Source organism: Felis catus, chromosome E3 (assembly GCF_018350175.1).
Source record: "Felis catus isolate Fca126 chromosome E3, F.catus_Fca126_mat1.0, whole genome shotgun sequence".
Taxonomy (NCBI): domain Eukaryota; kingdom Metazoa; phylum Chordata; class Mammalia; order Carnivora; family Felidae; genus Felis; species Felis catus.
The window spans coordinates 22,690,230-22,716,475 of record NC_058383.1 but is presented as its reverse complement, the minus strand read 5'-3'; the positions used below and the strand labels follow the sequence as shown (position 1 = coordinate 22,716,475).

Here is a 26,246-nt window from a genome sequence, read left to right as displayed (position 1 = left end):
CAGGTGGTAGGCAGACCTGCCTGATTAAGGTTCAGCATCAGGAAGCCACTTGCCAACACTTCCGTGCCACTTTTTCCAAATGGGCTTTACCCATTATAAGTTTTGTCTCCTGCCAAGTCTCTACTGTCTCCTAGCTGGTTATCACCCTGGGGGAGGGAGAGGGGGGGAGTTGTACTATTTAGAAGCCCAGCAGGCCAACCTTCCAGAGGGACTTTGGAGCCAACTCACCACAGGGGACTGGCTTTGGAGTGTCTGCCTGGCCCAAGCCCACTAATCCTTCTGAGAACTGTCCCCTCTGGCCACAAAAGGCCAGCATGACCCTCTCTGTAATTCCATCCAATCCTGGATGTAGGTAGGTTGATTGACCTGGGATAGATACAGGAGCCATGCCAGACAAAGAGGTTTCTCTCGGGAATCTGGAATTAGGAAAGATACTAGTTGTTTCTGCGAACCCTGTGAAATGGAAGGACAGGGAAACTAAGGTACCACATGAAGGCTGCTGCTCCTGGGCAGAGAGGCATAAAAAGCTGGAACGCAGAGAGAGAAGACAAATGTAGCTAGCAGAAGGCTGGAGAAAGCAGAGCTCCAAGGACAGATTAAGAGTGGCAGGTTGGGACAGCATTTCAGTGCCACCGCCATCTGTCTGCACCAGGCTGCAGTGGCTCAGCTAGAACACCAAAAGCATCAGCAACAAAAGAAAAGAGATAAATTGAACTTCAAAATTAAAAACTTTTGCTTCTTGGGGCGCCTGGGTGGCTCAGTCGATTAAGTGTCTGACTTTGGCTCACGTCATGATCTCGCAGTCCGTGAGTTCAAGCCCCACGTCAGGCTCTGTGCTGACAGCCCAGAGCCTGGAGCCTGTTTCGGATTCTGTCTCCCTCTCTCTCTGACCCTCCCCCGTTCATGCTCTGTCTCTGTCTCAAACATAAATTAAAAAAACAAACAAAAAACACTTTTGCTTCAAAAGACACTGTCAAGACAGTGAAAAGACAACCCACCTAATGGGAGAAAACTGTGTGACCAAGGAATGGTACCCAGGATATATAAAGAACACTTATAACTCAAAAATAAGGAGACAACCCCATGAAAAACTGGGCAGGGACGCCGGGGGGCTCAGTCAGTTAACAGTCTGGCTTCGGCTCAGGTCATGATCTCACGGTACATGAGTTCGAGTCCCACGTCAGGCACTGTGCTAACACCTCGGAGCCTAGAACCTGCTTTGGATTCTGTGTCTCCCTCTCTCTCTCTCTCTCTCTGCCCCTCCCCTGCTCGCACTCTGTCTCTCTCTCAAAAAAGAAAAAAAAAAGTTAAAAAGACTGGGCAAAGGATATAAACAGACATTTCTATAGACAAGATGATACACAGGTGGCCAACAGACACAGGAAAGGAAGCTCAACTTAAACTATCAGGGAAATACATTTCCAAGCCACAGTGAGGTGCCACTTTACACCCACCAGGATAACTATTATGAAAAAGACAGACAATAACAAGTGTTGGCAGCATGTGGAAAACTTGAACTCTCACACGTTGCTGGTAGGATTATAAAACGGTCCAATGATTTAGCAAACAGTTTGGCCGTTGCTCAGAAAGTTAAACGGAACCACCATATGATCCAGCAGTTCCAGTCCTAGATATATATACGCTCAAGAAAATTAAGTTTACATTTTACAAAAAACACTTCTATACGGATGTTCACAGCATTTGTCACAGCCCAAGTGGAAACCCAAATGCTCAACTGATGAATGGACAAAATGCGAGCTAGCCATACAATGGAATGTTATTCAGCCATAAAAAGGAATGAAGTTTTGATACATTCTACAAGATGGATAAACCTCCAAAACATTAAGTGAAAGCAGCCAGGCTCAGAAGACCACATTCTGTAGGATTCAATTTACACAAAATGTCCCAATAGGCAAATCTACAGACCCAGAGCAGATTAGTGGATGTCAGGAGCTGGGGAGGCTGGGCGTGGGGGTGGAGAGTGACTGCTATGGGTACTGGATTTCTTTTAGGGCTGATTAAAATCTTCTAGTTAGTGTTGATGGCTGCTTTTAAGATATATAAATTCTCAATAAAGGTGTTATAAAAAAAAAAAAACCCTCAAGATGTGTAGGACGTGATGGAACTGGAACTCTAAGCAACGCTGTTAGGAACATAAAATGGTACAACCACTTTTCAAGAAACTGGCCAACTATTTTCCAAAGTTAACTATACACTTAGCATATGACCCAGCAATCCCACACCTAGGCATGCACCCAAGGAAAATGTATGTTTATGCAGAATCCTGTACAGAACTATAAACAACTGTTTATAGCAGCTTAATTCATAATCACCCAAAGCTGGAAACACCCAAATAGCCATCAACAGATGGAGAGACAAATTGTAATACATGCATACAATGTAATACCACTCAGCAATAAAAAGCAAGCGATCAATACACACGCCATGAATGGATCTCAATTACGCCAAGAGGGAGAAGCCGGGAGGGAAAGAAAGAGAAAGAAAAAAAGAAAGAAAAATTTTATCATTCCATTCATACAAAACTCGAGAAAATATAAATTAAGGATAGGGAGACAGGGAAGAAAGGAAGAGAGGGATCACCAAGGGGCATGAGGAAATTTGGGGCGGGGGCGGGGAGGTGATGGGGTTTAGGGACATGTTTACTATCCTGATTATGATGATGCCTTCATGGACATTCACGTGTCAAAACATGCCAAATTTCTAGTATGTCAATTACACTCCGTTATACTTGAATTTACTTTTTACCTGCAAGGCCTCCTGGTCTGGTGGGGCCTGCCCCGGCCTGCGGTACACGCTTAGCATTTCCTGCAGCACCTTCACATGACTCCGTACCTCCTCCACAGCACTGACTCTCTTGGACACCTTCTCTGATTTCTCTTGTTCCTTTTGGGAGAGAGAGGATGGAAGTGAAGGAGCAGAAACCTTGGATAAAGCCTGAATGAGGGACGGGAAAAGAGGCACTGTGCTGGCGAGCTCAGGCAAGTCACTAACACAGTGAGTAGGCGGGAGTGTTCCCTCAGTGGGCGAAGAAAACTCAGTGGGCCGAGAATTCCTGTGAAAGGCAATGCAGTCCAGGGACAGGGCAATCTGCAGCTTTGTACCACCAGCCTCAATCCCTCCGAAAAACAGATTCCCAAATAGACTTTCTGTCACTGGGACAGAAACCAGGGTCTACGAAATGCTTTGGGCCCCTGGACAAACGTACTTGGGAAGTACCCTGCATGGTTTCTGCTTCCAGTCACCATCTTGCCCTTCAGGGAGCCCGTGGCTGTGCCCCAGTTTTGGGCCCAGAGCCCATCCTTTTTCCAGTCCAATTGGGCACCTATGCCCTCACGCACATACACGTGTGTCAAATGCAGTTTCTGCAGAACCCAGTGGAAAGACGCCCACCTCCTTGACCAAATTCTTGATCAGCCTGTTTGCAGCCTGAAGATCCTCAGGGTGATTGCTCTTCAGAAGCCTCGTCAGAAGCTGAAGAATGAACAAAAAGAACAGGTGAAACCACTTCCCTCTGTGGCAAACGGCCCAGACTAGTAGAGGCAGCAACAAGAGAACAGGAACACCTCCTTACTTTATAAGCATCATCTTACCAAATGCTCACAATGACACCATGTAGGGATTAGGACTATTCCCACAGACCACAGGTTTTCAATGGGGCAGGAGGGTGGAGGATTATATCCCCCAGGAGACATCTGGCAAAATCTGGAGACGCATCCAGTGAGTAGAGGCCAGGATACTATAAACTTCCTACAGTGAACAGGAACAGCCCCTAGTAAGAAAACGATCTGGCCCAAAATATCACTAGCACTGAGGCTGTCCTGGGCCACGTACTCTGTGATGTGACAGACCTCGGTGACCTTGTTCACTTTACTCCCCACGCCCAGCAAAACGCCTTGGACGTGGGAGTCACTCGGTCGTCCCTGATGGCACTAAAGATGGCTGTACTGATGCCCAGAGTGTATAAACAGCTTGCCCGAGGTGACACAGGATTCTATCTTTCTCCAAAGTCTGTGCCATCCTTCGTCTTCCCCCCTCTGCAACTGTAAGGCATCAGTAGGAGAAAGGCCAAAGAGAAAGGCAGCCCAGAACCTGGCCCTGCTTGTTCTGACCTCATGGCCACTGAACATCTAAGTCCAAGGGAAGGGCACAGCTGAGGGGTGCAGTGAGAAGGCAGCGCGTACTACGGACTCACACACGGCCTGAAGCTTTCCTGGTACTACATTTCCCAGACCTTGTGTGTGACTGAGAACAGTAATCACCAAAAGCAGCACCACTGCTCCAGGGCCCTCTCCCCATTCAGAGGCACTCTGACGCTATTCCTAGGTCTTTGTCCCACTCCTTACTGATGTCTGAGGAGCAACAAATTATGGGAGGCAGTGGCAGAAGGAAAACGGGTGGCACCAAGCTTACTGGCACTAAAGAAAAAGAGCTGAGCCAACATGTAACCAATTCTTTCCACCATCTTCCCCTAATACCACACATACGCTGGATACGACTGCTCATCCACACTGCCCACTTGGGTCATCCTTTTGTACCTTGTCTCCTTCGGGAATGCTTGCACAGATAAGGTGGAGGGCACAAAGAACGTGGCTTTACTATGTGGCCCATCCATGAAGAAAACATCCAGACCTTATGTCACTTTATTCTAAGAGCCTACTCCAGAGACAACTCACTAATGCACCTCCCCACATTCCCCCACACTTTGGTTCAGGGATCAGAGCACATTCCAGGGGATATTTCAGGAGAGTCTCTACAGGAAGGGGTCCGATCAGATTCAGGTCAGTCACCAAGGTCAGGGAGGGGCTCCTTACCTTGGACTTTTCTTCATCAGCATCAAAGATAGAGCTCTTGGGCCAGGGAGAAGGTGGAGGCAAAATTTTATCCACTGGTAGTTTAGGGTCTTGCTTTACAATCCCTAAAACACGCAATTCATAAAGTTACAATATGGGTATGGGTACCCACTGACTTCACATAAAGTCTAGAAACCCCCAGTTCCTGATGTCCCACTGGGAAAACACTGTCAATGACCTTAAAGGAATACACCCAGGGTATGACCAAGGCTCTGCATCCTCCCTCAGGAGACTCCAAGGAAGGAGCACAAAGACAGGGGCATCAGAGCCAACTAAGTGAGAACAGAGCCAGACCCTAGGGCTAGTAGGCCATGGGCCTCATGCTATAAAAAATACTGATCATTGTATGCAAGTACATAAACCTCCCAGGGCCCAGAAATTACTGTAGGATCCATGACACTTCTAAAAACAGCGACTACAGGGGCACCTGGGTGGCTCAGTTGGTTAAGAATCCGACTCTGGATTTTAGCTCATGTCATTAATTCACAATTCATGAGATCGAGCCCCACATCCAGCTCTGTGCTGACAGCACAGAGCCTGGATGGGATTCTCTCTCTCTCTGCCCGTCCCCCACTTGTGTTCATTCCTCTCTCTCTGTCTCTGTCTCAATCTCAAAATAAATAAACTTTTGGGCGCCTGGGTGGCTCAGTCAGTTAAGCGTCCAACTTTGGCTCAGGTCATGATCTCATGGTTCCTGAGTTCAAGCCCCACGTCGGGCTCTGTGCTGACAGCTAGGAGCCTGCTTTAGATTTTGTGTCTCCCTCTCTGACCCTCCCCAACTCGTGCTCTCTCGCGTGTGCATGCTCTCTCTCTCTCTCTCTCTCTCAAAAGTAAACTTTAAAAATTTTTTTAAGCAAAATAAACTTTAAATAAATAAGTAAATAAATAAATAAATAAATAAATAAATAAATAAATAAAAACAGTGAGTACGTTTGACAGGAAAAGATAGTCCATCCTGAATCCAGGTTCCCTCCTGTACAGAGCCCTACAGACTCCCAGCTTCTGCACAGGACACAGAAAGGCATGAACTGCTCCTCCCACACTGACCAACACGACCCCGGACAAGCTACAAATCTACCACTTTTCTTGCATCCACCAGAGTGGAGACTGCAAGGCAACAAACACCCTGGAATCTGAGGAAAAATGGGAAGGCAACACCAATGTGAGTAATTCAGATTAAATGGTTTCTAAATGGTTTACAGGCTGGTATACGCCAGCAAGAGAACACAACCTCTGAGGCCTGTAACATGAGAGGAACAGGCTCTTCTCCAGGGCCCTCACCCGCACTCCTGGAAAGACAATGGGAAAGGCCTGATGTCCCACCTAAATTCTTCTCTCTCCTTCCAGAACCTTCAACTGCTGGGGAAGGACAATAAGCCCTGGAGTTCTTAGAGCAGTGCTGAAAACTTACTACAGCTGAGGAACAGTAAAGAAAACCCTGTGGCCCTGGGGGAGGGGCAGGATCACGAACAGGTCCTGCCAGGACCCAGGGACACAATGTCCACTGAAGACAGAGGCTTAGACAGAATGGAGAATGATGGTGCCTGCCCCCACCAGGCTAACGGGCACTGGGTAACAAGTAATAGCAGTTGACTGTTAGGAAAGTATCTGGAATAAAACCCTCTCTGAGGTGCAGAGCAAAAAGGAAGACCTAATGCTTGGATGGAGCAGATACAGAGGAAAACTCTAGCAAATCAGCTCCCACACTAAACACAAGCTAACACTGTAGGAACTTAAAATCTGGTATAGTGAGAGTAGCTATAGCAACAATAGTCTCAAACTCAGCTCAACTCCTGCCCACGAGAAGGAAAGGTCTGTCCATTGCCAGGGATCAAAAATTATTTATGGGATGCCCGGGTGACTCAGTACAGCACGCGACTCTTGATCTTGGGGTTGTGAGTTCGAACCCCCACGTTGGGTGCAGAGATTACGTAAAAATAAAATCTTAAAACAAAAAAACAACCTATTTGTCTCAGTCTCTACTGTCCCACACAAAATGTCCAGTTTTCACCAAAAAAAGCAAGAATACTTCTGTGAAGAGGAAATGCAATGTAAACGATGGAGTCCAACCTTGTTTCTTCAGCATCTGGTAAGCATCTCGGATCTTGATATCCTCTGGAAACCAGACTGTCCAACTAAAAAGTATTTCAATGACTCTTCCTTTAACTTTTTCCGTGGTCCAGGACCCTAGGTACTGAAAATAAAAAGGAAAGAATTAGAAAGCTGGAAAGGACTGAGCAGACCAGCCAGCACACGCTACTACTAAAGAGGTAGCCGCTGAGGTCCAGGGAAGCGAGCTGCCCATGGCTGGTTGAGAGGTGAGGCAACAGAGGCCAAACTCCCTGGCACTCAGCCCCAGGGTGCCTTCTGGGTTTCAAGGAGTCACCCTCCAGAACTGCTAAAATTAAACCCACCATATACTGGTCTAGGTTAGAGCCACCGGGACACTCATTTTTTTGAATGAGGCAAGTATGGAATATTAAAAGAACATATTTGGTCTTTGTCCCTAGTTGCTGGCACAGTTTCAACAACCCCTGGAATTTGAGGTACAGGAATATCTTTTGTTATTCATAATGAGTCCCCTTGAACCACACCTCAGTGTATGCTAACCATTCATGATGAGCACTTAGTTTCAAGGGAGACTGACCACTTTAGAAAAGCCCACCGTGTGATGAGAGGGTTGGAAATTTCAGCCCCAGCCCAACCCCCAGGAGGGAAGGGGGCTGGAGATGAGAGTTCAATCATGGCCAGTGATTTAATCAAAATGTCTACATAACTCCAGGTAAAACGAGGTCTGGAGAGCTTCCTGGTTAAAACACGTGATGTACCAGGAGGGTGGTGGGGAAGCTCTGCTCCCCATTTCCTCCAAGACCCTGGTCTATGCAGCTCTTCCATCTACATCCTGTATAACAAAAGGGTAATAACAAGTATAGTGCTTTCCTACCTCTTGTAAGTGTTTTTAGTGAATTATGAAACCTGGTAGAAGGCGTCATGGGAACCCCTGAATCTGCAGTTGGTCAGAGAGCAGAGGAAGTAGCCTGGGGACACCTGAGACCCCATCTGCTATCTGAAGTAGGCAGCACAGTCTAGGTAGGACTGAGCCCTTCACAGGTAAGGTATGTAATAACTCTGGGTAGTTAGTGGCAGAACTGAAATGAATTAAATTGTAGGACACACAGTGGTATCAAAGAATTGCTGAGAAGTAGCGAAGGAGGGCTCCATCAATGTTAGGTACCCGAGAATGGTGTTGCTAAGACAGGGGCCAGGAGAAAAGGTGCCAAGGACAGGCAAGAAGGGACATAAAACTTAAAGCCACACCTGGTATCTCTTGCCATTGCCATAAAAAAAAAAAAAAAAAAAAAACCAACCTGTCCTCAAGGGGCTCCTGGGTGGCTCAACTGTTGAGAGTCTGACTCCTGATTTCAACTCAGGTCATGATCTCACAGTTTGTGAGATCGAACCCTGCGCTGGGCATGGAGCCTGCTTGGGATTCTCTCTCTCCCTCTCTCTGCTCCTCCCCACTCATGTTTGTTCTCTCTCTCAAAATAAACAAACTTAAAATAAATAAATAATTTTTAGAAAGAAAGAGAAAGAAAGAAAGAAAGAAAGAAAGAAAGAAAGAAAGAAAGAAAGAAAGAAAACAACCTGTCCTCAAGCTTGAGTTCCTCACCCCTCCAAGCCACCACCGCAAGGCCATCTTTAAAGGGAGAACGTGAAGACACGGACAAAGACAGAGCACTGCTGATGAACATGACCAGCATCCTAGACCTTGGAGAGGCTTGGGGAAGGCCATTGGAAAAGACGTGACCACCAGCTGACCTGCAAGCTGGACTTGGGCAATCAAAGATCTCTCAGCCCCTCCGCTGTCCTCGGAATACGGACAGTCGCGAGACAGTGATGTGGTATGGACAACACCCACACAGGACACCTGACTGAATCCATTTAAGACCTCTATATAAACCTCTGCTTATTAACCCTGCCACCTACCAACCTGGAGTGGCCTCTCTCTGCTCTCCCTGCCCTGCGTGCAGAGGCCGATTTCAGATTATACCTGGGAAGCTCCCTTGAAGGTTACGAACCAACAAAGAGGAAAGCTGTCACGTGCAGGACATCCCCGCTCGGCTCTGTCACAAACTGGAGACAGGCTGGCAGGCTCCGCTGTAAGCAGGGCTACCTCTGGACAAGAGGTACCTCTAGGGGACAAGAGGTGGAAGGATGGGGGTAGGTACAGTACAGGGAACAGGGCCAAGCCCACGGTGCTCACCTTTGGGGACAACACTTTGATCAGCTCATTGAGGAAGCGGAATTTAGCCACCTCGTTGTGGAACTTCTCCCCACAGTGGTTCACACACATCTCCAGCACCTGCACAGACACAGGACCCCCATGAGAAGGGAAAACCACCGGCTTCAGGACTCATCTCAAATCTGACGAGCATTCGCTGGAACCATGGTGAATGTTTCCTCAAGACTACAAAGACACTGAAGGGGTGCCTGGGTGGCTCAGTCGGTTAAGCGTCCGACTTCGGCTCAGGTCACGATCTCACTGTCCGTGGGTTTGAGCCCCGCGTCGGGCTCTGTACTGACTGCTCAGAGCCTGGAGCCTGTTTCAGATTCTGTGTCTCCCTCTCTCTCTGACCCTCCCCTGTTCATGCTCTGTCTCCCTCTGTCTCAAAAATAAATAAATGTTAAAAAAAAAAAAAAAAAAAAAGACTACAAAGACACTGAAGTTTGAGGAAGGGTGGGTGACATTTTCAGACTAAGGAAAAAATGCTACCTGTTTGATCTCACTGTAACCATCAGGTCTATGCCCAGGCAGAAGCTCGGTGACATGTACCCAGAGGCCACCTCACCTTTTAAGGAGACCCTTTGGGCAGATGAAACTGGCTAGAGAATCATCTCCTCCTGAGAGGCAGGAATCTGGTATGTGAAGCACAAGGGCTGTTCAGCCAAAGGCTGCCTGCTGGCTTCACAGCTCATCTCACACCAGCATGGCAGGATGGGCCTGCACATATTTTCCTTGGTCCACACTACTGTTTCACATTTCAAATTAGTCACAAATATCGATGAATTCAGAGAATTCATCTAAAAATCTGAATTTCTAATTTCTCTTGGAAAACAAAGTTCTAGCAACTCTGGGCCCAGACTCACACCTGGCAGCAGCCAGCTGGCCCTGTGCTATGGCGGCCCTCGCCTGTGTTTCTGTCCTCACCCCGCGGCTCACTCATTTATGTGACCCGTCAGGCCCTGGTACATGTGGCACTTGAACTTGTCAGCCCTGGTCTCCGGAAGACAAAAGGAAATCAAACCTTCTCTTCTCCCCACACAGCGGGCTCAATGCTGCTCTCTAGGAACAGACCTCAGATGGGGCAACCCGAGCCCAGAACTCCCTCTTAGATGCCCTCTACCACACTGAAATGCGACCGGGGTCCAGCACTCTCTAGTGTCACGACAGGCAAGCTTACGCTAAGGGGCAAGCCAAACTCACCGTTAACGCATAAAGAGCTTCTTTCTCTTGTGGAGACTGGATCTTGTGGGCCAGTAGCCAGGGTGCATGGGTTGGGCTAAAGGAAAACAGAGAGAGGCGCCTGGGTGGCTCAGTCGGTTAAGCGTCCAACTTCAGCTCAGATCACGATCTCACGGTTCATGAGTTCGAGCCCCATGTCGGGTTCTGTGCTGACCGCTCAGAGCCTGGAGCCTACTTTGGATTCTGAGTCTCCCTTTCTCTCTGCCCCTCCTCCGCTCACACTCTGTCTCTCTCAAAAGTAAACATTGAAAAAGAAAAAGTTTTTAGTAAAATAAAATAAAGGAAAACAGAGAGACCTGGGCTATGGGCGGACAGGAAGAAACCAACCAGTATGGCTGAGTATGCTCAGTCGAATCACCTCTCTTCCAGAAGCACAGGTCCCAGAGCAGAGGTGGACTGACTCACACCCAGCACACCCACGTGCCTCTGAGGAGAACAACCCCCTACCCACCCTTCTTGCAGTGACAGCACCTGCTGTCCTCCTCTCGTCCACAGCAGCACATCATCCTGCCCATAGCCAACCCACCCCTAACATCTCTAAAAGTGCAAGCTGAACACCCAGGGCCAGATCTGCGTGTAACCAGGTCACGAGCAGTATAGACTCTGTCTGTCAGATGACAAATGCTCAATAAACACTAGAGCAGAAAGTGTGATCAAACTTCTCACTCATTTCCAAATGCTGAATATTCAGCAACACGTAGATTAAACAACTGATGACTGACTTGATTCTTCAGTTCCTATCCAGATGCTTTGGGAACAGAAATCAACAAAATCTTACCCTTTTCCTGCTTATTCTTAAGAAAGATGACATTTAAATTATGGAGAACACACTGATCTCTATTGCATTGCTACATAACCTTGCTACATCCTACCCGTAACATTTAGAGGTCTCCTCAACAGTAGTGTCTCCTAACACTAAAATTCTTTCCAAATAATTGCCAATTACAAGTGGACTATTCTGTTTAAAAACAAACAAACAGAAAAACATGACTTTTGGGAAAAAGTGTTCTCAGACCACGGAGGGGAAAAAAAAAAGGAAAGAGAGCCTTACCTTCTTTCTCTTAAGTAAAACAGACCCATGAGACAAAAACATGCACTTAGTCTGACGTATCCCCCTTATCTGAGGTGTGTGTATATGTGTGTGAAAGTCACCTTACCCATTGGGATCAGTGTTCACCTGGTCACAGAAATTCTGGATAGCTGACCAATCCTGTTCCGACATGCTTGGGTCTGTGGCTTTATCTGTCAAGGAAATAAAAATAAAGAATAAAAATAAACATACACCCTACCCCCCTGCAAATAAAGTGGCAGCCAAGGACTGTGATATCACTCCTGCAGGGGATCGCAACTCGCAGGCAGAGAGCTGAAGGGACAGGACCCTGGCTGTGCAGTTGGCCACCATCAGGCACAGTGTCTGGCACATGATGAGGCTGCACTGAAGATCTGCTGACTGAATGAACACAAAAGCTCTTGTCCTACAAGAGACTCTACTTCCGGGGCAGGGGTTGGCCTGTGTGTGCCTCCTTCATGCCTCCCGTCAGGACTTCCCCACTTTGGCCCGGCAACAAGGGTGAGCAGGGACCAGAATCTGGGAGGTTAGTTGTAAGTTCCTGAACTGTGTGAACTAAGTTTAGAACATACCACAAGGCTCTAGGTGGCTCCACCTGGTCATCCCACAGTCTCCTCAAAAACAATACCCTTCAAACTAACCCTCAGCTTACTGAAATGCTTTTTGAGCATCCTATGTAAGAAGCTTCTCCACGTAACAGCGGCTTGTGTGGTCTAATAAAAGGACCTCCTCACGTTCACTCTTTAAAATGCTGTTCCTTTCCATAAACTTACACATTCCCAGGGACCCCAGATCCAATCATGCTAGGGTCCCCTGCACTGGACATTAGTATTTGGATGACATCTGAGGACATTCAGCGTCGAAGCCATGGGGGCACAGACAGAGACACCTCCAGAAGGAGCATTATCAGAAGGCCTAACTTAAGACCATGCTCCACTGAGGGGAGGGGCGATCTTTGACCTTCCTGGTGCTGGGTGACAGCAGCTTCTTCTCCTGCTGCTGCTGCCTAGAATTCCTGTCTAGTCGCCCAGAAAGCGTGTCCATCACGCGTGTCCCGCCCCAGACTAAACCAGGCTCTGCTCTCTCACAAAGGAGCTGCTGGGAGGCCTCTGTCCTAGGCTTTCCTAACTGCCACCCCAACTCCTTCCTGTCCAGTTCTCTGGGGCCTACCCACCTCTCCAGGGAAAGACCTTCCTGACCCTGACAGAGAAGATCTTTCAAGCTCTACAATAGGCTGATTCTAGGGTCCTGTTTCTGACATTATTCCTTTTGCCTGACCCTCTACTCCTCTCCTCAAAATCCTACCCCATTCTTCAAGGCCCACCTGACTTTCCACCTTCTCCCAAAACCTCCTCCCACTGCTCTAGCCCCCGAGATTCTCCTCCCTTCCAATCACTAAAGATCCCAGGGTCAAGCAGAGTATAACCTTTCCTGATGACAGTCACACTTCTGTCATGTGGAAGTCATGTGTCTGTCCACCTCAACAGTAAGACTCAAAACGCTAACACCATTCTGGCTGGCAGTGCCCACATTCCCTCACCTGCTCCTCTTCAAAGCTCTTTCCCTATGCTATATCTTGAAAATCCTCTCCTGGGCGCCTGGATAGCTCAGTTGGTTGAGTGTCTGAGTCTCGATTTTGGCTCAGGTCATGATCTCATGGTCATGGTATCAAGCCCCGTGTTGGGCTCCACGCTCACAGCACAGAACCTGCTTGGGATTCTCTCTCTCTCCCTCTGCCTCTCTCCCACTTGAGCTCTCTCTCTCTCAAAATAAACAAACAAGGGGCGCCTGGATGGCTCAGTCAGTTGGGCATCCGACTGCAGCTCAGGTCATGATCTCGCAGTCCGTGAGTTCGAGCCCCGCGTCAGGCTCTGTGCTGACAGCTCAGAGCCTGGAGTCTGTTTCAGATTCTGTGTCTCCCTCTCTCTCTGCCCCTCCCCCGTTCATGCTCTGTCTCTCTCTGTCTCAAAAATGAATAAACGTTAAAAAAAAATTTTTTTAATAATAAATAAATAAAAAATAAACAAACAAACATTAAAAAAAAATACTCTAGAAGGCAAAAGCCATATATTCCCTGCAGTGCTTAGTACAATGTCTTACTCAAAGGCACAAAATAATTACTCATGAAATAAATTATTTAAAGCAGTGACTCCGGAGATTCTGATTAAGGAGGTGTGACTCATCTAAAATAATTCTGTCCTATTTAAGCTTCTTGAAGTTTTGGTTCACTACAAGGTCAAGGTTGACGCCTCCAGGCATTCAGACCTCAACATGCAACTGGACCCAGAGGCAGAGACCTACAGAATCCAGCCTTCCTCCTCCGGCATCTCCCCACCCCCACCACCAAGTGAAAAGAGTTAGACAGGCACCAGCTTTTCCAAAGGAAGAAAATACTTCTATGAAATTAAGTCATGTTCCAAACCCTTAGCCAAGGCAAAGCAGCTAGATCTATACAGCGTAAGAGTTTCTTTTTTATTTGTATCATGAGGATTCCCTCAAAGTTTATCCCAGCCCCCAAATAATAGCAATAATAGTATTAGATGCTTTTTCTTTCTTTCTTTTTTTTTTTTTAAGAAGTTACTACGTGTCATACACCAGGCTGAGTGTTTTCCAAGCCTCCCTTCCTTCTAATCTTCAGAAGGGAGAACACCACCATCATCTCACCATTTTACAGGTAAAAAAGCCTACCCGGCCACAAAAACTGGAAAACAACAGGAACGGAACTTCGGTCCCAGGTCTGGCCCAAGCCGGGGCCCAAACATTTCTCAAGGTAAACTCAGTTCCTTGACAGAGACAAGGCCTCTTTGGGAACTAGTTTCTTCGATTTTCTCACCACTAAGTCATCAGCTCCCTAAAGCAAGAAGATCAGTCTCATTCACCTTCACATGCTCTAGCACCCAGAATAGTAATCGGCACAAAGATCTATTGAATGAATGAATGATTCACCCTTTGCTATACACAGTTTGACCAGTTGGCTGGACATATTTCTGACTCCAGGAGATGGGTATTCCAGTTCTGAAACAACTGGGTTTCCCAAAACGTAATGCTGGCCTGTCAAGCTATCTCAGAGGCCTCGAGCAGCTCCAGAGAAAACGACCCCCAGGGGACCATCAGCTGGGTCTGATCAGGCCATGGCACTGACCCAGGTTTGTAGGATACCCATCTGCCCCAAGGAGTGGCTGGGGGCAAGCAGGGCATGGCCAAGGAAGAACTCAAAGAACCCCTTCTCTGTTTCTCGTGACTGCCACAGCCCTCCCCGGGGGCCATCCTAGTGGATTTATTTAGCTGGCACTTGGGCAGGACAAACAACACTACCACCATCTATCTGCTTAATAAAAGCAATGTTTCTATCCATTTCAAGCCTGCTGCAGGATGAGAGGTATTAAGGAAACAGCTGAGCCCTCCAGCCATGAGTGAAATAGCTCATCTAAGAGTGACCAAATCAGAAGGCAAATCATCTCACACCAGCTGCCAACCAACCACTAGAGTCATGACTGTGGCGCTCTGAGCAGCCTGTGCTAGAAAGGGGAACCCTGGGGCTGTGGGGAAGCAAGCAGTCACCTCAAGGAGCATTTAGAATTCAATCCTTCAGGAAGCACCCACTGACCCCTACAGTAGTCCAGCGGTCATTCAACTAAGCACACTGGATGTGTCTTGGGTACCGAGACCCACCACAGGAATCTCCTATGCCATGCTCCAAGATAAAGAAGGAGCTCAGCCCACCAGAAGCTGGGAGCATATAAATAGATTGCGATTTGACCACCCCAAACTCCAAAAGAGGCACAAAAGGGGGGCTGGAAGGAAGACAGGATACATCACCTGGGGGTAGGTCCAGGTGGAAGGAAGAAAGGGATTTACCGAGCACCCCACTTTAAGCACAGAAGATGGCAAATAGCCCCTGGCAGCACATCTGCAGCTACCATCCTAGAGACCGAGGGGCCCCAGTGCTGGTTGGAAGAGCATGGGACGGCCAGAAAGCTAAAAGGCCCACTAAGAGGGCAGTGAGTTAAATCAATTACAGTATACCCATATAAAGGGACATAGAGGTTTTCAGTAACAAAATGAGACATATGTATGCAGTCATGTGGAACAGCAACCAAAATCAATTAAATTTGAGGGTAGAGGGTTACAGAATGCACAGAGCTGCTATTTGTATTTTAATTTTTTTTAATGTTTGTTTATTTTTGAGAGACAGAACATGAGCTGGGGAGGGGCAGAGAGAGAGAGAGAGAGACAGAATCCATCCAAAGCAGGCTCTGGGCTGTGAGGTGTCAGCACAGAGCCCGATGTGGCTCGAACTCATGAGCTGTGAGATCATAACCTGAGCCGAAGACGCTTAACCAACTGAGGCACCCAGGTGCCCCGCTATTTGCATTTTTTTTTTAATGTTTACTTATTTTGACAGAGATAGCATGAGTGAGGGAGGGGCAGAGAGAGAGTCTCGAACAGGCTCCACACTATCAGCACAGAGCACGATGTGGGGGCTCGACCTCACAAACCTCGAGATCATGACCTGAGCCGAAATGAACAGTCAGATCCTTAACCCACCGAGCCACCCAGGAACCCCTGCTATTTGTATTTTTAAAGTATAAGCTTAGAGTAACAGCTTCCTGATGTTCCTTTGGAGAACTACTCCTCCCCAGTTCTAGGTCCAAAGTTTTTCTTTTTTTTTTCTGCTAAGCCAATATGACTGAGTTTTCTCCCATTCACAACTGAAAACACTAATAATAATAATATTTAACACTACATGCCAGGCACTATTCTAAGTGTTTCACATGTATTAACAACTCTAACAAGGACAGGTTAGTACTATCCCCGTCTTCGAGACACAGCTGCCCTGCCCGCTGAGGCCAGATCTGTTAGTGACCTGAACTTGGCAGTCATCAGACTGCAGTTAAAGTGACTTCTTCCTCCATCCAGCCCAGACTCAGGGAACGCAGCTATACTATCCTTGCCATACCATCACCCCCTCCATACCTCCTTGTCCTTCCTTAGCACCAAGTCCACTGTGCCCCACTCCCCCCATCCCGGCAAATCTAGTTTAAAGGTTTTTATTTTTTTTTAATGTTTATTGAGAGAGAGAGAGAGAGAGAGAGAGAGAGAGAGAGAGAGAACACGTGCGTAAGCAGGGGAGAGACAAAGAGATAGGGAGAGAGGATCCAAAGTGGGCTCTGCACTGACAGCAGAGAGCCCAATGCAGGGCTCGAACTCATAAACCCTGAAAGCATGACCCCAGCTGAAACTGGATGCTCAGCCTCAACCGACAGAGCCACCAAGGCATCCCCAGCAAATCTAGTTTCAACCGTAGTTTGCCTCCTCTGATCCTACTAGAGGTGGAGAATCACACAACCATGAAGACTAGAAGAAACATTTCTGATGTCCAATCAACACTTGGAGGTCCAAACTCAGAGGATCTCAAGTGTGAAGGAGGAACGTGATCCTGCCCCTCTCCCCAAGGGTACATTTGGCAATATCTGGAGACATTTTTGGTTTTATCTGGACATTTTGGTGTGTGCTACTGGCATCTAATGGATTGAGGCCAGAGATTCTACCAAGCATCTTATAATGCACAGGACAGGCCCCACAACACTGTTATGGAGCCCAATATGCCATCGATGTCAAGGTTGAGAAACCCTGTTCTCAACCATACAGGTGGGCTCCCTTTTGTTTCCCTTCCCAAACTTCCCCACTTCGTTCCTGGACCCCCTGGTTCCACTGCAGCCCCCAACACTCAGCAGGGAATGGGGGCAGTGATACTGAAACTTATTTGCATGTGTAATCATCTTTATCTCCTTCCCCAAACATTCAGAAAAACACAAGGTGCCCTTCTCTGCGAAGCCAAATCACCCCTTTCTGCTCGGGCTCTGACCTCCCACAGCATCTTCAAGCCCCTTGCCAGGAGCTACAGCACTGGACTTGGAATTTAAGGATAGTTCCTCAATGGAACAACAGGCTAAAGAGGGGCTTACAAGTGCCCCTCTCCTTGTAAGATCTCCTTTACACCTGAATTCCCTCTAGCTACCCTCCCTCCTTCCTTCCACAAAGGCCATCAAAAAAATAAAGAAAAGAAAAAGAAAAAAAAAAGGCTAGTGACCAGGGGCTACTCTCTCTCCCTACACCAAACTTTATGTTTCAGAGTCGTTGCCAACTCTTCAAAACTCAAGAGATTTTACATAAAAATGTAGGTTCTAGCTCTACCTGAACTAGAAGATCCAGCACCTTTGGGACAGTAGCCTAAAACGTCTGGGGCTAAAGAACCCCCTCCTCTGGCAGTCTTGTATCCTGTTAGCTCCTGTACCGGGTCAGCTGACAGCCATCCTTGCACCCAGCCCACCTGACTCTCTTTTTGGCAACTCCAGTCGAGGCATGTTCTCCACCACCTAATTAGCCGCTTGTCCCCACCATTTAACTCAAAGATGCCTCATCAGTAACCTTCTAGTTGCCAAATTCAAAGTTCCCCCTTCTCCTGCCTGACCCACCTCCATCTTTCTGCAGCAAAGCTACCTACCAACTTGCACCCCTCCTTTGAGATCTGTGGCTCCCCGCCCTCCCAGCTCTCCCCCTGCCTGTGTCCGCTCCGCCCGTGTCAGGCTGCTTTCCCCACCTGCTTCCTAAATGGTGAGGTTCTCCACGCTCCATCTGCAAACCTCTGCTCTGGACAAGCTCTCTGTCAATGAACTGAAGATTCCCACACTGACCTCCAGCTCTTACCCTCTCTGCAGCTGACCACCTGCCTGGAGAAGGTCTCTTTTTGGCTGTGCCACTTGCACCTCAAACTCCACAACTCAACCATCCCTTCCTTCTTAAACAAGTCCTCCTCACAGGAGGAGACTTGACACAGGAGGAGAAATGACCGTGAGTCATTTCTAACCAACCAGTTACCCGGAGTCCGAACCCAGAGATCCACCCCAGACTTCTTCTGGTCTCCTGCCTCCATTTAAATGCATCAAGGCTGCGGGCTGTGCCTACTAATGATTTCTACTGTCAGTCCCAATGCCTTTGTCCTTCTTCAGCCCCCAACACTACCGAAAGACCTTTTGTATTTACTCTCCTCCTTAACCAGTTTGGCTCCACATGACTGCAGGTAATGCTGTTAATAGGTGTACCGGATCAGATTCTCCAGCTGAAAACTCCACCCCAACCCCACCCCAGAATAAGATATAAACTCCTTTCTGCAGCATACAAGCCCCAATTAGCCCTGCAGCCTCTTTTCCAGGCTTTGTTCTTCAGGCTTTGCACTCTAGCACTACCAACTACTGGTTCCGAGAATGCTCCACACTCTCTTGTCCCCAGCTTTTGCACATGCAGCTTCTTGTGCTTGAGAGATGTTCTTGCCTACACTGTCCACTTAAATGCTAGATCTGCTGTGACAATCCCCAGGTAAACAGATCAACTCCTACCACCACTGTGGGCCCCCACCCCCAATGTCCATTAGTTACGACAAGGTGCCCTTACTGTGGGCTTGGACCCATTAAACAATGTCTTTGTGATCAAGGGCCCTGTGTTATGCATCTCAGAGGATTTCCAGCACCTAGCAGAGCCCAATACAAGCTGCACGGTCTCTGTCCTCTTTGAATTTCAATGCCTCATCCGTAACACAAGGACATAACAACCCCAACCCCCGAGGGCTGTCGTGAAGCTAACCATACACATAAGTCCGGCCAGAGTAAACACGCGCAAAAGGTATAAAGGGCTTGTTTTGACACTGACGACCGCAGCCAGCCAGCGATCTGTGCTAGCTCCAAAGAGACCGCAAGAGGCTGCCTGGCTTGCACGAATAAGACCAGTCCCCTTCAGTGTAAACGTCCCCATCTCCAAAACGTGGTTAATAATAGAAGCTGCCTCTTGGGGTCGTAATGAGGTTTAACAAAGGCTGGACTGCTTCTAGCAGAGTACTTGACACAAAAGAAAAGCTCAACAAACGCTAGCCATTACGTTTTTAAGGTTTATGAGCTACGACGACAGTGATGGTGGGCAGTGGCAGGGAGCAGAGCACGTAGACTCGGGCCCGCCGCGCCGCACCCGGGCCGATCCCCGCACCCCGGCCCGGCCCAGCCCAGCCCCCTCCCCGCGGCCACCTGCCCGCCGCCGCGTCCGAAGAAAGGCCTGGGGAGGCGGGAAGCCAGGCCTCACGTGTGGCTCTGGGCCCGTGCCGAGGGGCGGCCCCGCTACTCACTGAGCCACAGCTCCAGCGCTGCTGCCGGCCCCGGGGGCCCCTCGGCCGACTCCGCCCCCGCCGCGGCCTCGGCCCCCGCTGGCACCGTCGCCGCCGCCGCCATGGCCCAAACCCCGCTGTTCAAGCCACTGCCGCCCCTTCCCCTCTGGCTGCCACCGCCGCCGTCCGGCGCGCTCCGGGGCTGCCGACGCGGCAGGCGCGGGTTTGGCACGTGATGGGCGGGGCCGTGTGAGGCCCCGCCCACCGTTCCGGCCCCCGCCTCCCTGCGGTCTTAGGGGCCCCGGGAGGTATCTTACCAAGATGCTTCCCCTCTGTCGGGGCTGCGTTCGCCCGGTCTTCTCGACCAGCAATGGGATCAAAGCCCATCAAGCCAACTTCGCGAGGCCTGCGCGCTCTCCTCCTTTTGGAGTAGGCTTGTCGGATGAAATGCAGGACGCTCACTTAAATTTGATTTCAGATAAACTCGGTATATTTTGGGGGTATTTTTAACCAGCGGGGTCTTGCGCCACACCACCTTCTCTGAAATGACCCGCCCGCTCTCCTCTATACTCCCTTATTTTCTCCATCATACATTACACCATAGATATACTACAGGTTTGCTTATTTTGCTAAAGGATAATTTTTCCCGAAAAAGTCATGATTCTCACACATATTGAAATGAGCACGTATTAAATATTTTAACTAATTAGAAGGGCAGCAAGCAGACGCTATAATCCATTCAAAAGAGAAAAAAGGTTGGGGCGTCTGCTGGCTCAGTTGCTAAGGATGAGAGTCGGTTTTGTGGTTGATAAGTTCAAGCCCTACACTGGGTGTAGAGATTACTTAAAAAAATGTTAACCAAAAAAGCTTAAAAAGGTAAATTTATACAGAATAACGGAATGTTGGAACACATGGACAAAGGGACACAAAACCAGCTTTTCCATCAGCAGTGAGGGTTGTCTGTCCAGCCCGCTGAATAACTTGCATCACTATCATTCATCTATGAGTAACCGCCTTGTGAGATGTCTGTGCCACGAAGAAAGGCAATGCATAATTTTCCTTCCAAGCACAAATTGTCGATACTCCATTGTCTGTTTTGCCCCACTAATAAAAGCAAAAACTCTGTATGCTTCTATAACCCCAGGTGCCAATAAATATTTGTTGAATGGCCAAATGAACCCTAGAAGCAGTAAGAGGTAGCTGTGGGGCTTTGTCCCCTCTCTGAAAGAGTACATCAACCTTTCTAATTTTGACCTCAAACTTTCTCATTGATCAAGCTCTTAACAGGCAAAAGGCCCCAGTGAGGAAAGCATCCCGTGATGGAAAACAAAACTACCCCCTCAAGCAAGAAGGACCACCCTGAGCCAGCAAGACCCGTCCTGCCTGACCCTAAGACAATCGTGACCTGATCTTCAGTGCCCACTTGCACGTACCCACCGACCTTTGTCCCACATTTTCCTTACATTAAACCTGGAAGTGCTTTTGGCACTTGGGAGACAGTCTTTGAGATGTTACACGGCTCTCTTCTCCGTGTTGTTCTCGCAGAAATAAATCCCTTTCTTGTTTCACTCTCCTCCTACCCCCCTTGGCTCTCTGCTTTTGGATTTTGTCAGCAGCGAATGGCCAGACCTGGTCTGTTTGGGACCTCCAGAGCTAGGTGCTTGCTCTTGGCACCCTTTCGGCCCAGTGATATCCCTACCCCAAATAAATACACAATCTAAGTGAAGTACAACCGTTGTGCTGTTTCAAAATAAGCCTAGCCACACACATCTCCTGCTGGCAGATTGCTGCCCATAGCACCCTTCTATATGGAAACTGTCACAAAAGGGCTCTGCAGGACAAAGAAATGACACGTTTACTGTATGCCTGCTTCTACGCTACCTTTTTTTTTCTTTAATGTTTATTTATTTTTGAGATAGAGAGAAACAGCGTGAGCAGGGGAAGGGCAGAGAAAGGGGGAGACACAGAATCTGAAGCAGACTCCAGGATCTGAGCCGTCAGCACAGAGCTCGATGCGGGGCTCAAACCAATGAACCGTGAGATCATGACCTGAGCCGAAGTCGGATGCTTAACCAAGTGAGCCACCCAGGTGCCCCTATGCTAAACCTTTTACCTGTCTTAGTAAACAAGTTGCTATAACACAATATCCCAGACAGGGTGGCCTAAACAACAGACATTTCTCACAGGTCTGGAGGCTGGGAAGTCCAAAGGTGCTGCAGATTGGGTCCCTGGTAAGGCCTCACTTCCTGGTCTGCAGAGGGCTGTCTTCATGCTGTGTGCTCACAAAGTGGGGGGAGAGGAGGGAGCGGAGGGAGGTGGGAAGAGAGGGAAGAGGGAGAAAGCAGTCCCGTGGTCTCGTTCTCTTATAAAGACACTAATCCCTTCATGAGCACCCCACCCTTGTGACCACATCTAAACCTAATTAACTCCCAAAGCCAACCCGGTCCAAATACCATCACATTGGGAGTTAGAGCTTCAACAAGAATTTTAGGAGACACCTTCCAACTAGAACATTATTCATATAGGAGACATTTTGTATTTCAATGAAAACTGCATTGTCTATAGCACATCCTTCTGTTATCTTTTTCTGGTTCTTTGGGAATTATGTTACATCTCTGAAAGCTGTAGGTTAAATAAAAGCAATGAAAAGTTACTGTCTATAGGCATGCAAATGAATTCTGTCCCAGGAAGATACAACCCTCTCCATGTGGAAAAACCAGTTTGTCTCCATCTGCACGTTCATTTCGATATTCCTGAGCTATAAATGTGTCTGTACTTTGGATTCTCCTTTGAACTGGCTGTAACATCTCATCAGTGTCTTCATTAAAGAGTCAAATAAGATCTTTTTTTTTTAATGTTTATTTATTTTTGAGAGAGGGAGAGACAGAGTGCAAGCTGGGGAGGGGCAGAGAGAGAGGGAGACACAGAATCCAAAGCAGGCTCCAGGCTCCGAGCTGTCTGCACAGAGCCCGACGTGGGGTTCGAATTCACGAACCATTGAGATCATGGCCTGAGCCGAAGTCGGACGCTCAACTGACTGAGCCACCCAGGCGCCCCTGGAGTCAAATAAAATCTTTAACACATGCCCATCTCTTAAAAATTCTAAACACCTGGCAACACTACAGCTGGGCTTCCTCACTGCAACAAATGTCTGGCGATGACTAGAGACTGGGCCCTGTAGAGGGGCAGGAGTTCATCAGCTAGGAACTATCCATCACTTCCTAAATATTTCTTACACCCGGTTCCTGATTTTAAACAACTCCACTCATTTAATATTTTGACATGTAGATCAGTAGTTTTCCAACTGGTATTTGCATCACCTGAAGGGCTTATTGAAACACATAACGCAGGGCCACACAGTTTCTAATTCAGTGGGTCTGGGGTGAGGTCCAAGAATCTTTCTAACTAGTCCCCAGGCGATGCTGATGCCGATCACTGGTCTAGGGACCACAACCGAAAGGTAATAAGTGGGCAGTAAGGAAGTGTATTGGGAGTTCAGAGTAGTGGTTGGGTTCATAGATCACTGAACTTCTGGCACTTTATAGATGCAAAATAATTATTGGTGGAGCCGGAATCCTCTGGCTCTCCCTAGCTAGCTCTCTGCACCAGATGGGGCTAATTGTACCTTGAGTCCTTTCTTTTGCTTGTCCTGTTCCCTCAGCCTGGAACAATCTCAACATCCTGTCAAACTACCTCAGCATTGGGCTGCCAGATTTAGCCAATAAAAATAGAGGAAGCCCAGCTAAATCTGAATTTCAGACAAACAATTTTTTAGCACGAGTATGTCCTAAACATTGCATGGGACTTACTTATACTAAAAAAAAATTATTCATGGGGCACCTGGGTGGCTCAGTCAGTTGAGCATCCGACTTTGGCTCAGGTCATGATCTTGCAATTGTGAGTTTGAGCGCCGCATCAGGCTCTGTGCTGACAGCTCAGAGCCTGGAGCCTGCTTCAGATTCTGTGTCTCCCTCTCTCTCTTCTCCTCCCCTGTTTGCGTGCTCTCTCCCTCAAAAATAAATAAACATTAAAACAAATATTCACTATTTATCTGAAATCAAAATTAAAAGGCAAAAACCCAACTCCTTCTAAAGAAAGCGTTCCCCACTGGCTTCCTCCACCTGCCCCTGGATATCCATATCCTTATACCACTTTGATGGCCTCTCCACCATCACCTCCACACTTACATTATTGTAATTGTTAGTCTCACATGAGACTCTCATCTCTTTGAGGTGGGGACCTTCTCTTTCGTTCTCTGTTCTTTTCAAACTTAACAAATAAATGTAAAGACACACATACACATATAAGTATATAAATAATTGGGGGTGAGAAATACCTGTGGACTGAGCATCTGTAATTAATGAGCCCTTATTATTCCTCTCCACATTTCCAGGCCTAACAGGGCCTAGCACACGATAGGTATTCGTCAAGTGAATGAATAAAGACAGGATTAAATGGATTCAGTTTAGAGGGGTTCTCCAGGTAAAGAAGGCCTCCCTTCCTTGGCTGGGCTGTCCTACTGCAATCAGGATTGGGGGAGGGGTGGTAGTGGGCAGAGCGGAGGGGACTCCAGCCCAGAGGGAAAGGCCATGGCCCTAACATTTGGCCCAGCTATGCGGGATAAGCTGGAGATCCCCAGGGCATCATAATAAGCATGAATGCCAAGACAAACTTGTACTGACTTCTAAATTAGAAAAAAAAAAAAAAAAAAAAAAAAATTCATTTCCTGTGATTCACTAATGAAAATAGTAGCCACAAATGATGTGAAGTTCCTGCACACTGCAAGTCAGTATTCAAACTAAACATAGCGACTTTGGCAACGCCAGCGCCTGTGCACTTGACTGCTCACCCTTACCATCCAACTTAATCAGAGGCAAATCTGGCCTTTTACTCAACGGTATCTACTAAGCACCCACCAGTGAACCAGTGCCATTCTCAGCACTAGGGGTACAATGGTGAAGACACAAGAGGCCCCTGTTCTCGTGGACTCTCCAGTCTGACACTAACAAATAAGTGCAGAATTGCTTACATACACAATTAGTTACGCAATCGATTCCAATTGCGTGCTTTGGAAAAGAATAGGGTGCTGATGATTAACGACAACAGGAAGACCTTCTGGGAGGAAGTCAAAGGTCTCCCCGAGGTGATAGCCGGGCTGGGATCTGAAGGCTAAGAAAAAGGTGACCAGGCAAAGCCAGAGAAGAGCGGGTTGGACTCGCCTTCCAGTCACAGAGAACATAGTTAGCACGAAGGCAGGAAGGAGACATGCCTAGGGCCCTCGGGAGGGCATATGTGGCTGGAGGCCAGACAAGAGGGCACGTGAGGGGCAGTAACGGATGAGGCTGTGATAAGGATGCATGGCTTCATCATGATAAAAGCTCTCCTCATGCCTCATTTTCTAATCCTCTCCCACCAGGTCTGGTTCTGCTCAAATCTCTGCAGCAAAGCTGCCAAAACCATCTTTCCAATAACCCACAAACCTGATCGTGTCCCTTCCCTGCTCAAAACATTTCAATGGCTCCTCACCTTCCACCTCCCAAAGACTTAATTCATGTCTTCACTAACTGAACCCCCACTTTGTTCAGGTGCCCACTGTTCCCCAACCCCGCCATGTACCTCAGGGAAGAGCTGGCCCTGCCCCCAGCTCTGGGTCTGACTGATCTATGAGGATGTCTCTCCTACTTCCCCAGAAGTTCAAGAATGGGGAAGGAGAGCCGTGAAGGGTGCTTGGAGAAGTTCCCTTACTTTTAGAGAGAGAGTCACAGAAAGCCACTATTGCTGACAAGACATGAAGGAGGAAGTGCAGAGAGGCCCAACCACTTAAGCCAGCCAATTAATTGCAAGCAGAAGCAATCAACCAGAGGCTATTGGCTGAGGCCAATATAGTAGAGATGGAAAGACCCTGGGTCCTTACTGACGTCCTGAACGTTTAATTAACCAACCCTAGAGCCTGCCTTACCCCTGAACTTCCTGTCACGTGAAATACTAAATCTTGTTTTAAGCTGGTTTGAATCTGGGTTTTTTGGTTTTGTGTTTGTTTTTTTTTTGCATCAGACGGCACACTGATACCCTTAACCTGGCAAAGAAGGGCCATTTGGAATTTCCCTCTGCCTGTTTTCTCAGCCACTTTGACGCCCCCTCAACTCCTACCCTTAGTTCCAATCATGCCCACCTTTGTGAAGTTCCCCTTTCCTCCTTCTGCTTGGAATACCCTTCCAACCCTCACAGACCTGGGAAACTCCTACACATCCCTTAGGACCCAGTTCAAAGGTCAGTTTATCTGTAAAGCCTTCTGGCACCTCTGAACAGATTAAAAGCCTCTCTCTCTGGACCCTGCTATCACTCAGAGGTCCTCACTTTCTAAGTACTCATCACTCTAGTCCCTGGGAAGGTAGGAATTATGTCATTAGACAAATATATTAACTGGTGAATATACTACATCCAATTTTAGTTCCCACTGCACATCCTTCTATATTGAACTATTCCATTTGTCCCCATCCTTTACTTTAGAGTCTGTGTCAAAAGTCTATGTCTCACAGAGGGGTGCCTGGCTGCCTCAGTCGGTGCAACATGTGACCCTGGACTCTGGGGTTGTGGGTTTGGGTCCCATGTTGGGTGTAGAGATTA

General features: G+C 47.9%; 1 protein-coding gene and 1 long non-coding RNA gene across 2 annotated transcripts in view; one reads left to right on the top strand and one right to left on the bottom strand.

The window, feature by feature from the left end:
• GGA2 (golgi associated, gamma adaptin ear containing, ARF binding protein 2) overlaps positions 1–19,826 on the bottom strand; it is a 34,589-nt gene extending 14,763 nt beyond the window's left edge. Inside the window, exons 1-8 of the mRNA XM_045047413.1 lie at positions 19,641–19,826; positions 11,553–11,637; positions 10,357–10,432; positions 9,136–9,234; positions 6,942–7,065; positions 4,833–4,936; positions 3,412–3,492; positions 2,767–2,904 (exon numbers count right to left, since the gene is read on the bottom strand). Coding sequence (XP_044903348.1) covers positions 2,767–2,904; positions 3,412–3,492; positions 4,833–4,936; positions 6,942–7,065; positions 9,136–9,234; positions 10,357–10,432; positions 11,553–11,637; positions 19,641–19,743 — 810 coding nt within the window. The 5' untranslated portion in view covers positions 19,744–19,826. The remainder of the gene's footprint in view (positions 1–2,766; positions 2,905–3,411; positions 3,493–4,832; positions 4,937–6,941; positions 7,066–9,135; positions 9,235–10,356; positions 10,433–11,552; positions 11,638–19,640) is intronic.
• A 21-nt stretch (positions 19,827–19,847) lies between these two features.
• LOC109495244 lies at positions 19,848–21,187 on the top strand. Its single transcript, XR_002150546.3, has 2 exons — positions 19,848–20,106; positions 20,897–21,187. It is a non-coding gene; the product is annotated as an uncharacterized LOC109495244 (long non-coding RNA).
• The last annotated feature ends 5,059 nt before the right edge of the window (positions 21,188–26,246 follow it).